The sequence below is a fragment of the Lipomyces oligophaga genome (assembly GCF_038497815.1).
Source record: "Lipomyces oligophaga strain CBS 7107 unplaced genomic scaffold V1516scaffold_3, whole genome shotgun sequence".
In the NCBI taxonomy this organism is placed as follows: domain Eukaryota; kingdom Fungi; phylum Ascomycota; class Lipomycetes; order Lipomycetales; family Lipomycetaceae; genus Lipomyces; species [Lipomyces] oligophaga.
This window is the reverse complement of record NW_027117787.1, coordinates 596,754-608,965: the sequence shown is the minus strand read 5'-3', so window position 1 is coordinate 608,965 and position 12,212 is coordinate 596,754. Positions and strand designations below refer to the sequence as shown.

The 12,212-nt window shown below is 44.1% G+C and overlaps 6 protein-coding genes across 6 annotated transcripts; 3 read left to right on the top strand and 3 right to left on the bottom strand.

Annotated features, from left to right (window-relative positions):
- Positions 1 to 1,948: 1,948 nt before the first annotated feature.
- Positions 1,949 to 3,325, top strand: V1516DRAFT_622397 (uncharacterized protein; the record flags this gene model as incomplete). Its single annotated transcript, XM_066919583.1, has 3 exons — positions 1,949 to 2,572; positions 2,622 to 2,930; positions 2,972 to 3,325. Coding segments are annotated over 3 exons (1,287 nt in total), but the record flags the coding sequence as incomplete, so codon positions are not given.
- A 711-nt stretch (positions 3,326 to 4,036) lies between these two features.
- Positions 4,037 to 6,132, bottom strand: V1516DRAFT_672874 (uncharacterized protein). Its single transcript, XM_066921814.1, has 3 exons — positions 6,062 to 6,132; positions 5,492 to 6,005; positions 4,037 to 5,419 (listed from the first exon to the last, which is right to left on the bottom strand). The coding sequence occupies exons 2-3, from the start codon at positions 5,830 to 5,832 to the stop codon at positions 4,150 to 4,152; spliced, it is 1,611 nt and encodes a 536-aa protein (XP_066777992.1). The 5' UTR covers positions 5,833 to 6,005; positions 6,062 to 6,132; the 3' UTR covers positions 4,037 to 4,149.
- V1516DRAFT_695253 (centromere protein Chl4/mis15/CENP-N) lies at positions 6,079 to 7,562 on the top strand (the record flags this gene model as incomplete). Its single annotated transcript, XM_066923984.1, has 6 exons — positions 6,079 to 6,366; positions 6,412 to 6,457; positions 6,504 to 6,584; positions 6,627 to 6,697; positions 6,745 to 6,936; positions 6,981 to 7,562. The coding sequence occupies 6 exons, from the start codon at positions 6,079 to 6,081 to the stop codon at positions 7,560 to 7,562; spliced, it is 1,260 nt and encodes a 419-aa protein (XP_066777991.1).
- An 84-nt stretch (positions 7,563 to 7,646) lies between these two features.
- Positions 7,647 to 8,190, bottom strand: V1516DRAFT_605861 (uncharacterized protein; the record flags this gene model as incomplete). The annotated part of the gene is made up of 2 exons (XM_066919273.1): positions 7,647 to 8,100; positions 8,159 to 8,190. Coding segments are annotated over 2 exons (486 nt in total), but the record flags the coding sequence as incomplete, so codon positions are not given.
- Positions 8,191 to 8,349: 159 nt separating this feature from the next.
- On the top strand, positions 8,350 to 10,901 carry V1516DRAFT_672866 (tRNA synthetases class I (M)-domain-containing protein; the record flags this gene model as incomplete). Its single annotated transcript, XM_066921813.1, has 5 exons — positions 8,350 to 8,589; positions 8,659 to 8,732; positions 8,789 to 8,905; positions 8,972 to 9,175; positions 9,226 to 10,901. Coding segments are annotated over exons 1-5 (1,898 nt in total), but the record flags the coding sequence as incomplete, so codon positions are not given.
- On the bottom strand, positions 10,715 to 12,012 carry V1516DRAFT_672864 (uncharacterized protein). The gene is made up of 3 exons (XM_066921812.1): positions 11,939 to 12,012; positions 11,823 to 11,882; positions 10,715 to 11,756 (listed from the first exon to the last, which is right to left on the bottom strand). Exons 1-3 carry the CDS (start codon positions 11,952 to 11,954, stop codon positions 10,885 to 10,887), a joined length of 948 nt encoding a protein of 315 aa, XP_066777988.1. The 5' UTR covers positions 11,955 to 12,012; the 3' UTR covers positions 10,715 to 10,884.
- Between the last annotated feature and the right edge of the window lie 200 nt (positions 12,013 to 12,212).

The window sequence follows — 12,212 nt, the reverse complement described above, 5'->3', positions numbered from 1 at the left end:
TGTTGATCGAATTGTTTGAGTTCTTTTGTCACGTTCAGTGTCAGGAAAGTGAAGGATTTATGAGCTGTATTTGTGTATATGATAAATGGAGGAATATGAACCAAGTCGAATAGTGGTAGCAGGGGCTGACAGAAAGTGATTAAGAATGAAGTTGCATACTTGTAGATATAAGATTGCGGTACTTGGGATGTGTGAGTAGATTACAATGTAAATAGTAGTTACTTGTAATTTTACAATCCATGATTATGTAACATATGAATAACTGAAGAGTGCATGATTTCAATTGCATTACGTAGACTTTGAAGTGGGACTGTGTAAGATTTGGGATGTTTGGCAAGATTTAGGGTGTGGAAGCCTTTGTCCATCAAAATTTGAAATAATGCTATTATATTAATACTTCGAAGAGTGTAATCTTCTACTTTCGAGTAGAGCCTGGAATTTCTAGCGGAAATACATTGGAGAAAGTTATTAATACGGAGTTGGAGGCAATTGCGGTTTTGGTTTGAGGCACAATTGGTTATCGTGTTATCTTGTTATCTTGCATGCACGTGAAGATATATTCAAGCTAGTTGAGAATAAATCTGTCGAATAAGAAATTGAATCTGCAAGTGGGAATGGCTTCAAGGTAGGCATATGATATTAGATACCGAAGACTGCGAGTGGATGCTAAAATTTTAGATTTGGAAGTAATTTGCACCAGCGCGATGCGCGGACGCAACTTTTTGACGGATTTGAACGCTCACGATCAACGTCGCCGGGGAGTGGAGTGAAAGGAAATGGCAACAGTAGTAATGGGGGAGGAATATTCCGGTCTGCGACGCCGAATTCTAAAGGCCAGTATTCAGATACGATTATGTCTGAGCTTGAGTCGCAGAATGATGAGGAAATGGAGGGATTGACCGCACGAGTAAGGGTGTTAAAAGACGTATGTTGCTACTCTCTTCGGTTGAAAGTGCAAGCGGTTTTGAGATGAATAGAGCTCATGATTAACTGTGTTTTAGCTTACGCTCAGAATTGGAAATGAAGTCCGAGATTCGTCGCAGTTCATGGGCACTCTGGTATGTTGTTTAACAGGGGACAAACTTGAGTTGATAAACCATTCTGACACGTTGTCAATAGGAAGAGAGCTTTGACAGCACTAGAGTTAGATTGAAAGGAACTTATAATCGAATGATGATCATGGCTGAACGATCGGGAATTCCATGGCGCGTTTGGCTAGGTTTTTTTGCATTTGTCGCGCTCATGTTTTTGTGGGTCTGGAGGTAGTATTAATAAGAGTAATTATGAAGGTGATTATTGTTGTTGTGGATAGAGGTACGTGAATCAATGTGGACAAGTAATGCTGTAATTTTTTAATGTTGTTTTTGATCAAGTTGACATGGATTTGGTATTTGATTTTGTCGATTGTATATTTTGTGCTCACAAGAATAATTTGAACAGTCAAGCTGTCGTAAGTCATCACGCATCATTAAATTTATCTGGTATAATCTAGACTAATCTATTTTAACAATAACTGCAACCTGAGTATTTCACAAAATTACAGCTCATACCTCATACAGGCCGCTTCGCAGACAGCTAAATATAGGTTGGCAAGGTGCGGCTACCTACGTACGGCTAGTCCGCTCGGCCCTGCTCTGTTTATCAAAGAATTAGAATTTAGGCTGTTCCTGGAGATTGAGTGGTTTGCGGTTCTGAAGTTTTGTGATTTTGTATTTCGCTTAAATTATTGAACTATTACGGTTCTGTTCACCGTGAGTGTATACTAAATTGTTCCGCCTGCAATTTTACACTAGTATTCAGACTCGTTTCTGCTTTGGAAGCTTTACTATTGCTCGGACAGCCCTTCAATAGTTCCTTTCCAAGTGAGTCTCAGAGAAGACTTGATGACCGGCTGATCATTGGCAATTCACGTAATCACATTATCCCTGGAGATCCGCCTCTCCATAATATGAATCCCAATCTCGCCGTCCCACTTTCTCGACCTGGACGATCTCCTTCTCCTCATGGCCGTTCCGTTTCCCCCAGACGAGTGTCTAGGCCTCTAGGAGCGCGTCCGCTATCCGCCGCGCTGCCTCCAGGTGGCTACAAAACAGAGTCGAGACAATCCTCACGGAATCAGCTACAATTTCTTCCGGAACCTGGTTGTCTGGGTGTGCTCAGCACTTCCATCCCGCGCTACCTTCCGCCGTCGTTGACCATGGCCGTCACTTATCTTCGCGAGGCGCTAAACAAGATCCTCAATGCTGGCGAAAACAACGCTGATCGTCTCGAATGGTCGCTCGCTGTTTTGCGATTGAGCGCTACTGGATCTGCTCCGCTTACTGCAGCTGCGGTTTTGAATGATCCCAATGAATCCACGATGAGAGATGATCTTGACGCTCTCGTCAACACTGCCTTGAACCTCCTCTCCGTCATACCAGACTCGAATCTGCCAAAACTCATATATTATAAAGGCTTTTGGAGTGAAACAGGGTCTGCCGGAATGGTTCTAGATCGTGGACGTGCTTTCGAATATTATCAACAAGCATCTCTAATGGGTTATCAGCGTGCTTTCTATCGACTGGGCATCATTGTATGTGTATATTACTCTTTTGGACCCTGGATGAATACTAAACTGTCAGTATGAAAGCCAAGAGAGATTCTCAGAAGCGATAGCTTCATTCAACCGTGGCGCTGAGGCCAAAGATGCTGGTTGCTGTTACGCTCTCGCATGCCTTTATCTTCGGGGTGCTGACCAGTTAGTCGTTGATACCTCGCGAGCTTTATCTTACCTTCGGATCGCAGCCGAAAATGCAGATGATGAAATCTCTATTCCTGCATACATCTACGGTCTAGCCCTAGCTGGAGAAGGGAAAGAATGGAGAGTGGCTAGAGAAGACATACATATTGCCAGGTTGTTCATCGAGAAATCGGCGTTTCTAGGTTCCTCTGTAAGTTGATAAATGTTTAATTTCTTTTTCTAACAATCTAGACTGCTCAAGTACGAATGGGTGAAGCATATCAGAAAGCCAATTTAGGATGTCTCTATGATCCAGCGTTGTCGGAGCATTATTATGCCTTAGCGGTTCGACGAAGAAATTCGGACGGTATGCTAGGTTTGGTTTCGTGGTACATGACCGGAGATGATTTAGTGGAGCAAAACTACAGATTAGCGTATGAGTATTCCCGAGAAGCTATGCAGCTAGGAAACCCTCGGGCGTATTTTGCACTAGCATATTGCTACGAGGTGGGAATCTATATTACGAAGAACTCGACTGAGGCCGAAAAGTGGTACAAGCAAGCTGCTGACCTTGGTAATGCCGATGCGATAGCACGACTGGAATCGAAATCAGGATTTTCGACAGAGGATCATTCAAATATACTTCAGCAACGACGGCAGGTTCAACGAACGCTTAGTGTACGTCAGTCCGCAAGTTCGGTGCCCGGACGCGCCGATCAGCCGACGATTGCGCTTGTGCAGTCGGACAACAATACGGGTGAAAATTCGAGTGTGCGATCATCGATACGATCTGTATCTTCTCCGCGTCCATCGATAGGTTCAATGGATTCATCTAGAGAATCCTTGATTTCAAGTGGACGATCAGTTTCATCGACTGGTCAAAGTCGGCAATCTATAGATTCGCTTCAACCACCATATGCACCTCAACAGGAGTTTTTTAATGACTCAACACACCACTATTCGCACTCCGAATTAAGGCCAAATAGTTCGTCTTCGAAAGATCACATTCTCGAGCGGTCGTCGATGCCAGTTCTGTCATACCCTTCCCTAAGTAGCGAGCGGTCTGTGTCACCATCATATCGGCGTCAGACGTCGCCTATTCCATCGCACCATAGTCGAACGCCATCTCCAAGACCTGCTACGCAGTCCCTTTCTAATAGCAAGTCGCCAAAGATTCAGACTTCTACACCACCGCCAGGACCAGTCCATAGAGTTACTGGTCCACAAACGTTTGAGGAGATGGGCATTCCTCGGGCGAAACATAAATCTGAATGTGTGGTCATGTAATTTTGTAATGTAAATTTTGTATTGATGTACTGCTAATTGAAATCATTTTATTTTAAAGGCGGATCTAGAGTGAATGTACAAAAATTTTATTGATATGAACGAGACAACATAGCACTGTCTTTGGGATATTCAGAGAATAGGAACTAGCATTTACAATGATCAATCCAGCGGGGAAACGCAATTGCCTCACGAATATTTTGAATACCCCCTATATAGCAAATGAATCTTTCAAAGCCCATCCCGAACCCGCCATGTGGGACGGTCCCCCATCTACGTAGTTCGAGATACCAATCCAGAGCAGCAGGATCGTCCAGACCGGCAGAAACAATAGCTCGTTGTAAGCCATCGTAGTCATGTTGGCGAAGACTTCCGCCAACTAGTTCTCCGAGATCGGGCACTAAGAGATCAAAGCATTCGACTGTGTCGGAGCCTACAGTCTGCAACATGTAGAATGGCTTCATGTGGGTGGGATAATGAGTTACAAAGACTGGCCCACGTGCATAGTGTTTAGCGAGCCATTTTTCGTGCTCAGTTTTCAAGCCTTCATCTGGCTCGACTGGATGTTGAAATGTGGCCTGACCTGCGGAAACAGCTTGCTCCAGCACAACTATCGCATCAGAATATGTGATTCTCATCCATGGCCGTGATTCTCCAATCAGCATATCCCACCGCTCCACTAGTCCTTCCGCAGTAATGACTTCCTCATCTTCGAGTCGATCGGAGTCACTCCGCTGCTGTTTATCAAGCTGGCGTTTTAGGTCTACCAGGCTGTCAAAATCTCCGGCTTGCTTCAACTCGCTCACACACGCACGAATCATCCGCTCGACAATACTCATAATATTTTCCAAGTCGTCGGCAAAGGCGACTTCTGCTTCCAACATCCAAAATTCGCTCAAATGGCGACTAGTCGCCGACTCCTCTGCACGAAACGCAGGCGTCAACGTCCACACGCGGGTTAAACCCATCATCAGCGCTTCAAGATGGAGCTGGGTCGAAACTGTCAAATATGTTTTGGAACCGAAGAATTTACTAGGTTCACCATGCGCGACGCCCTCCGCAACAACTGTAAACACTTCCCCGGCGCCCTCGCAATCCGATGCTGTAATTAGAGGTGGCTGCGTCTGTGTATACCCGTCGCGGTCGAAAAACCGTGATATCGACGCAATCGACTTAGACCGTAACCGCATCGCGCTGCCAATCTGACTCGTCCGAAATCTCAAGGCCGGAAGCTCCCGACGAATGTAATCTAAAGCCATCGCCTTTTTTTGGAGCGGAAAGGTAGCTACTGTTCCAGTAGTATCTGCGGAGTACCCGCCCAGAATCGTAACCGAGGACACTCGAAGGGCATATGGATCAATGTGTGAAACAAGTTCTAGCTTGCCAGTTGCTTTCACTGACATCCCGTTAGCAAGTCTAAAATAGCATTAGGTTAACTCAGTAAATTGCAAAAAAAATCTAAGGAGACTGGTGAAACCAATGTCATACCCAGAGGCATCGTCGGCATTCAAAAACGTCAACTGGAACATCTGGTCGCTCGATCCATCTACAACATGAGCAAACGCGATTTTCCTCTGCTTGCGAATACTTCGAATCCATCCGTGTATCGTAATATCATCACCTTCTTTAATTAGCCCAGCTTTTGCTTGGTTCCGGATATCCAGAATCCGTGGGGGAAGAGGTTTGTATTCCAGTTCCTTGCTCGAGTAGAAACAAGCATTGGTACCCGAAATCGCTCGCAATCTTGTGAATTGACAATTTATTCCTAAACCTCCAATTCTCTGCGAAATACGACTCAATTGTGAACCAAGCTTATAGCGAGCAGCCATATTAGAGGCTTATTTCTGTTCAGTTTCGACCTCGAGATGTAGTCTGATTATGAACATAGGATGGCCCCAGTAATAATGACTAGTCTTCTTAGATCTTTAAACTCTAATGTGGCACGTGAACTACGCGACGACGAAGAGTAAACAGTGTGCGGGTAAGCCTGTTCTGAGGTTGACTGGGTTTGTTAACAAATTGAAGAAGGAACCTACAAAACAAAACAGAGTAAAATACAGTAATAATATATAATGATGACTCAAGATGAACTCATTTTGTTTGAGAGAAAATCGCATAATAGAATGCTGGCAAAGCTGCCACGAGAATCTCTGGTATCCCTGGCACTGACCTGGCTAGATCAAATACCACAATGTCTTCCACACCGGATTCAGCTTCAACAGGGTCTTGATCGGAAAGACGCAGAAGAAGTGGCGGCTGGTACACTAGATATTATTGAAAGTATTCGAGAGATTTACCGCGATTTTTTGAAGAGAAAAGTGGGCAAGCGGGAAATCGTTAATCGAATGGTCAATTTTGATTGGGTTTGTGATTCACTGCCAATTCGGATCCTGCTAATTGGGTTATAGGAAAATGGATTTATTATGAGCCAGGTCGTCGATATAGAATTCCAGTGTACGATGACTTGTTTAATACTAAATTTTTTCACTAATGTCTTCAGATATATTTGACAAAAGTAACGCGTTTACTTGGACAGCTTCAAAAATCACTTTTGAATCTAAGTCGTCTGAAGAAACTGACAGTAAGTTGACTTCGCATATTTCTATTTAAGCTAAAAGTCAAGGGCTACCAACATTCCATGTATCCTCATTCCGAAAAATACTTAAGCGCGCTTTAGATCCGCTGGTTGATAACGTAAGTACCAATTATCCAGCAAATCCAACCTCGACTGACAAATGAAGCATATACATATAGCCCAACATCCTACGCATGCTCTCGTAATGATGCGAATCCAAATCCATGAACCTGGATATGCAGTATCCAAGTCGCCTTTACCGTATTCTCGCCGAATTTATTTCTGTGCCTTCCCTTCAATTCCTCTACATATCTTCCATACTCCTTTCCTTTCTCCGTACAATAAGCTTCTTCGACAAGTAAGATTATTCATCCTACAGTATAGAGATATTAATCTATATAGAGCATTGAGACATCATTATCAGTCCCCGGATTCAGGGTCAAACTGGATGCTACCTCGTTGACCGCTAAATCGTTGATACCGCTAATATATCTTCGCAACACCTCACGCCATTCGACTGCAACTGGGGGGTGGACATCATATGCCAACAATGAAGTCGACGAGTCACCTTTAACTTCAGCAATTGAGATAGTCGAGAGAAAACTCAAGAAACTAGAAAACGAGACTGCAGAATCTAGAGAGCAGAGACGGGAAAAGATAGTCAATGCCCGATTTGGAGTCTCGAGAATGCGAGATGGAACTGAGTCACATATCGGGCTAGAAAACGAAAGAGCTCTCACACGCGTTGAGTTTCTAATCGAACAACAAAGTAGGGATAATACACTCAGTCAATCGTTCGCGCCTAAATTTAAAGTCCTTTTGGAGGGAACGCATGTACATGAGGGGCTTCGACAATTAGCAGTCAAAGAGATCATAAACCATGAATCCATGCCTTCTTGGATCACTGGCGAAGTGGGAGTATCATCAGGCGTCATAGTTAATGGCAGCTATGTCGGAAAGTTCAATAACGCCTTCTCAAAATGAGATTTCAATCTCCATGCCACTTCGATCTTGTCCGTCGTCGTGTCGCAAACTCGAAGTCGACAAAGTATCAGCAGCAGAACCAACGATGTCTTCTATTATCTCTTCTCTGATTTGTCCGCTTGCTACTTGAACAACTTCGTCTTCGTATGTCACTGCTATTGGATCCTTTAAACGTCTACCTACGATCGTGGCCAGCTTTTTTGCCCGACTCAGACTCTTCTCAAAATGTTCAATAGCTTCTTCAGAATTTTCCGTGCTCATATTAGTCACTAATTCATCAAGTTGTTCTAATTGTTTGAACACACGAGTGGATGAGCCCAGAGGAACAATTTTTGACCGTTCTAGCTGATCTTGAGTCACTGTGCTTCTCATGTCGACAATTGCTGGTGCCGTCTGGTTCCAGATCCGGCATCGTCCTTGTATTATTCCCACAGATAAAAACCGATTAAACCCTGTTTGAAGTCCGAATTGCATACCTTCGTTCAGTCCGCTTCGTTCTCCATCTGCTAATCCTTCTACCAGGCCTTGGTCGTAAAACCTGTACAACGGCTTGTCACTATCTCTGCCACAACATCTTCATGCCGTCAAACACTCACGAGGATTCTAAATTCAGCAGTGAATCGAACAGATCGTCGCCAGCTTCCATTATACACACTCCAATCTGTTTTTTACGAACAAATCATTCGCAATCCATAGTCCTTAAATTACGTCTTTTGGCCAGTCTAATTAGAAAATCGATGTTTGTATCACGTGCAGCTATTACGCAACAGAACAGCTTTTGTCGACTTATTCAGCTCTAATTTGTGAGTCTATGATCGAGCTATCGAACGAGTTCAGCAAAATTTCTATTTCGCGATTGGTTTGATATTCCGTTTTCAATTTTATCTTTCGGAGCTTCAACAGCTTTCTGTGTAATCTGCGCTTTTTAGCTTATCTTGGGTTTTTCGCTGCTCACTCTTTCTCTCTGCCTGCTTTCTGAGCATTAGATACTGGAGATTCTTTTTCCAGTTAAGCCATGTCTGAAGTCGTATGTGGCAGATCATTTTGTTTGTGCGAAGAGATTACGCAAAAAAGCATCCATTAACATGAAACAAAGGATAATGTCGCGGACAAATTGTCCAAAGTATCGATTACTCCTGGAATCGAGCTGAATCTGAATCCCGGTGAAATGTATGGCGATTGACTGCGAGATCGACTATTATCGGACTGCTGACTTTATCTTCTAGCTTACCTAAGGATGGAGAGGAGAATATTCTCATTACATCTGCGTTGCCGTATGTGAACAACGTGCCGCATCTTGGAAACATCATAGGTAGTGTCTTATCTGCAGACGTCTTTGCCCGGTAAGATTTCGTTTGCTGTTTTGAGCTCCATTGGCTGCTATATCGGTATTGACATGATTATTGTAGTTATATGAAAGCACGAGCAGTAAACACTTTGTTTGTTTGTGGAACTGATGAATACGGTACTGCCACCGAAACCAAAGCCCTCGAGGATGGAGTTACTCCCAAGCAACTTTGCGACAAATATCATGTCATCCACAAAGAGGTTTATGACTGGTTCAATATCGGATTTGACAAATTTGGCCGGACTACTACTCCTCAGCAGACTGAGTAAGCTCTTTACTGAGATTGTTGTCAAATATATCTGACAAGCAGCACAGGATCGCGCAGCAGATTTTTAAAGATTTAGACGATAATGGGTTTCTGGAGGAACAATCAATGACCCAGCTCTATTGTGAGAAGCACGACGGATTCCTTGCCGACCGATTCGTTGAGGGTATTTGTCCTCGCTGTGGATATGAAGATGCACGTGGTGATCAGTGCGATGTCTGTGGTAATTTATTGAATCCGTTCGAGTTAATCCAGCCTAGATGTAAAATCGATGGAACCACACCAATTCCGAAGGATTCGAAACATATTTTCCTTTCTCTCAATAAACTTCAACCCGAACTTGAAAAATGGATCGAGAAGTCTTCTGAACTAGGCAATTGGTCCCGAAATGGCAAAGTAATTACAGAATCTTGGGTTAAGGAAGGGCTTCATCCCCGATGCATTACTCGAGATTTGAAGTGGGGGACTCCTGTTCCTCTTGAGACTTACAAAGATAAAGTTTTATATGTTTGGTTTGATGCGTGCATTGGATACGTCTCGATCACAGCAAATTACACTGACAAATGGAAGTTATGGTGGCAGCAGCCCGACAAAGTCAAACTCTATCAATTTATGGGGAAAGATAACGTTCCATTCCACACTGTCGTTTTCCCTTCGACGGAGATCGGAACTCGAAAGCCCTGGTTGATGCTTCATCATATTTCAACCACTGAGTATTTGCAATATGAAGGAGGCAAATTTTCAAAATCTAGAAACGTTGGCGTGTTCGGTAACAACGCTCGCGAGACTGGAGTTCCTGCAGATGTATGGAGATATTATCTGATCATGTCGAGGCCAGAAAGTGCAGATACGATGTTTTCTTGGCATGATTTCATTGTGCGAAATAACTCCGAGCTGCTGGCAAATCTAGGTAATTTTGTTAATCGGCTGATCAAGTTTGTGAACGCCAAATTTGAATCAACCATTCCTGAGTATGACCCAACAAGTCTGGACGATTATGAGCAATTTAAGTCCAGTGTGAATGCAATTCTGCATAATTTCAACGAGACCATGACCGGAGTTCATCTTCGCAGCGGTCTTGAGATTGCGTTCCAATTGAGTGCGCGCGGAAATGTATTTTTACAGGAAAATAAGATGAACAACACGCTTTTGGCTGAGGAGCCAGCAAAGGCGGCTGCTGTTGTTGGAGTCGGCCTTAATCTGATATATGTATTATCAGCCGTGATCTTCCCGTTTTTGCCGGCCACATCGGAAAGCATTGCGAAGCAGTTGAACGCACCTCAGCGCAAGATCCCAGATGAGTTTAGTCTTGATCTTGCAGCCGGGCATGTTATTGGAAAAGCTGCTTATTTATTTACTCGGATCGATGAGAAGAAGGAGGATGAATGGCGGAAACAGTTTGGAGGAGAACAGAAAGTTGATGAAGAGGCAGAGAGAAAGAAGGAGGAAAAACGGAAGGCAAAGGAGAAAAAGAAAGCTAAAAAAGCTGCTGCTGCTGCTGCTGCAGCAAATGCACCAGAGGGAGCTCCTACTGAAGCTAATTAGATATTCATTTATTCATTGCTACAGCTCTCGATTTAGAGAACAGCACTGCATTGTATAGTAAGAATAATAAAAGGCAACTCTTCTCTTATGCTGCGAAACATTAATTTGTGCCTATTTCCAGCTGCGCTGTCTACGATCTAAAACTACCAATTTCACTTAAAAAATTATAATAAAGTCTCCCCCATCGCGCAGCGAACAACACTGCAAGCAGCTGAAATCGTAGTATCGATACTAGCTTTATCTGCTCCGAGAACGGGATTACATTCCATGATATCCATTGCGACAAGATTCCCTGATTCCGCTACAGCTTCACAAATGTAACAAGCTTCTCTGAGTGTGAGGCCACCGCGGACCGGTGTTCCAGTTGCCGGCGCATGTACAGGATCAAGGGCGTCAATATCGAGTGATAAATGGATAGGTGCTTTTCCGTCAGGATTAATTTTGTCGAGAGCCATTTCGACGACTTTACCAATACCGTACTTATCAACGTGGTGCATGGAATAGGCCGCAATGTTGTGCTGTTTGAGAATTTTGCGTTCTCCGGCGTCAATATCTCGAAGTCCAATGTATGCGATCTTGTTGGTCGCCAGAAGCGGTTTGACCCAGGCAAACTGGGGAGGCATTGGATCGGCGAGTCCAGCAACAAACGAAACTGGACATCCATGGATATTACCTGATGGCGTGGTATTAGGAGTATTGATATCTGCATGGGCATCAATCCACAACAGGCAGGCGTCAGGACGAGCAGTGAAAACACCCGACACCGTACCGATCGCAAGAGAATGGTCGCCGCCGATCGTCAACGGGAAGGCGCCAGACTGTAGAGCGGCCGTGATCTCGCTTGCTACTTTTTGTGTCGATAAGCCCACATACAGTGGCCGCTTCAAAAGCCCTTCATCGGGATCTAATTCGGGTTCCTCGAACGTCAGAGTCTTGGGCTCACTGACCTTCCAGTCGAGATCAGCCAGCTGAGACTCGAGTCCATGTTGAAGAACATGATAAGGACCTAACTCAACTCCGCCTCGAGCCTGACCACCTGAAACAGCCGATCAGTACTGGAATCATACTAATCTAGCAATAAAAACACGGGGCCTTTACTGACCTGAAAACGGACAAGAAATGATCTGGACTCGTTTGTCCGGATGGTACTTATAGAATATGCCTATGTTTGATCTAGTCAGAACAGTCTAACCAATGGCCAAAAATCGAATAGCACACCTTCTGGATAGCTCATCTTGCGCGTATTTATTATTCAGACAAATCTGATTTGATTTCCTACTCCTATTCTATATACATGGCAAAAAAAAAATTGAACGGGCGCGTTTGTCCTGGCCATTTTGCTTCCTAACCAAGACCCAAACCGAACCCGAAACCGGCCCAAGCTAACTGCAGTTCCCGCCGCTCGTCTGCCGCTTCTCGGATGAGGCTTACAGCTCAGGTACAGGTGTATGCCGGAGAAAAGAGTCGTCACGTGTTCATGATCACTTGAAAC

Coding starts and splice junctions, on each gene's coding strand:
- V1516DRAFT_672874 (XM_066921814.1), bottom strand. CDS start 5,832: ATGGCTGCTCGCTATAAGCTTGGTTCACAATTGAGTCGTATTTCGCAG. Junction 5,420..5,491: donor AATGCCGACGATGCCTCTGG/GTATGACATTGG, acceptor ATGCTATTTTAG/ACTTGCTAACGGGATGTCAG.
- V1516DRAFT_672864 (XM_066921812.1), bottom strand. Junction 11,757..11,822: donor CATTTCTTGTCCGTTTTCAG/GTCAGTAAAGGC, acceptor CGGCTGTTTCAG/GTGGTCAGGCTCGAGGCGGA.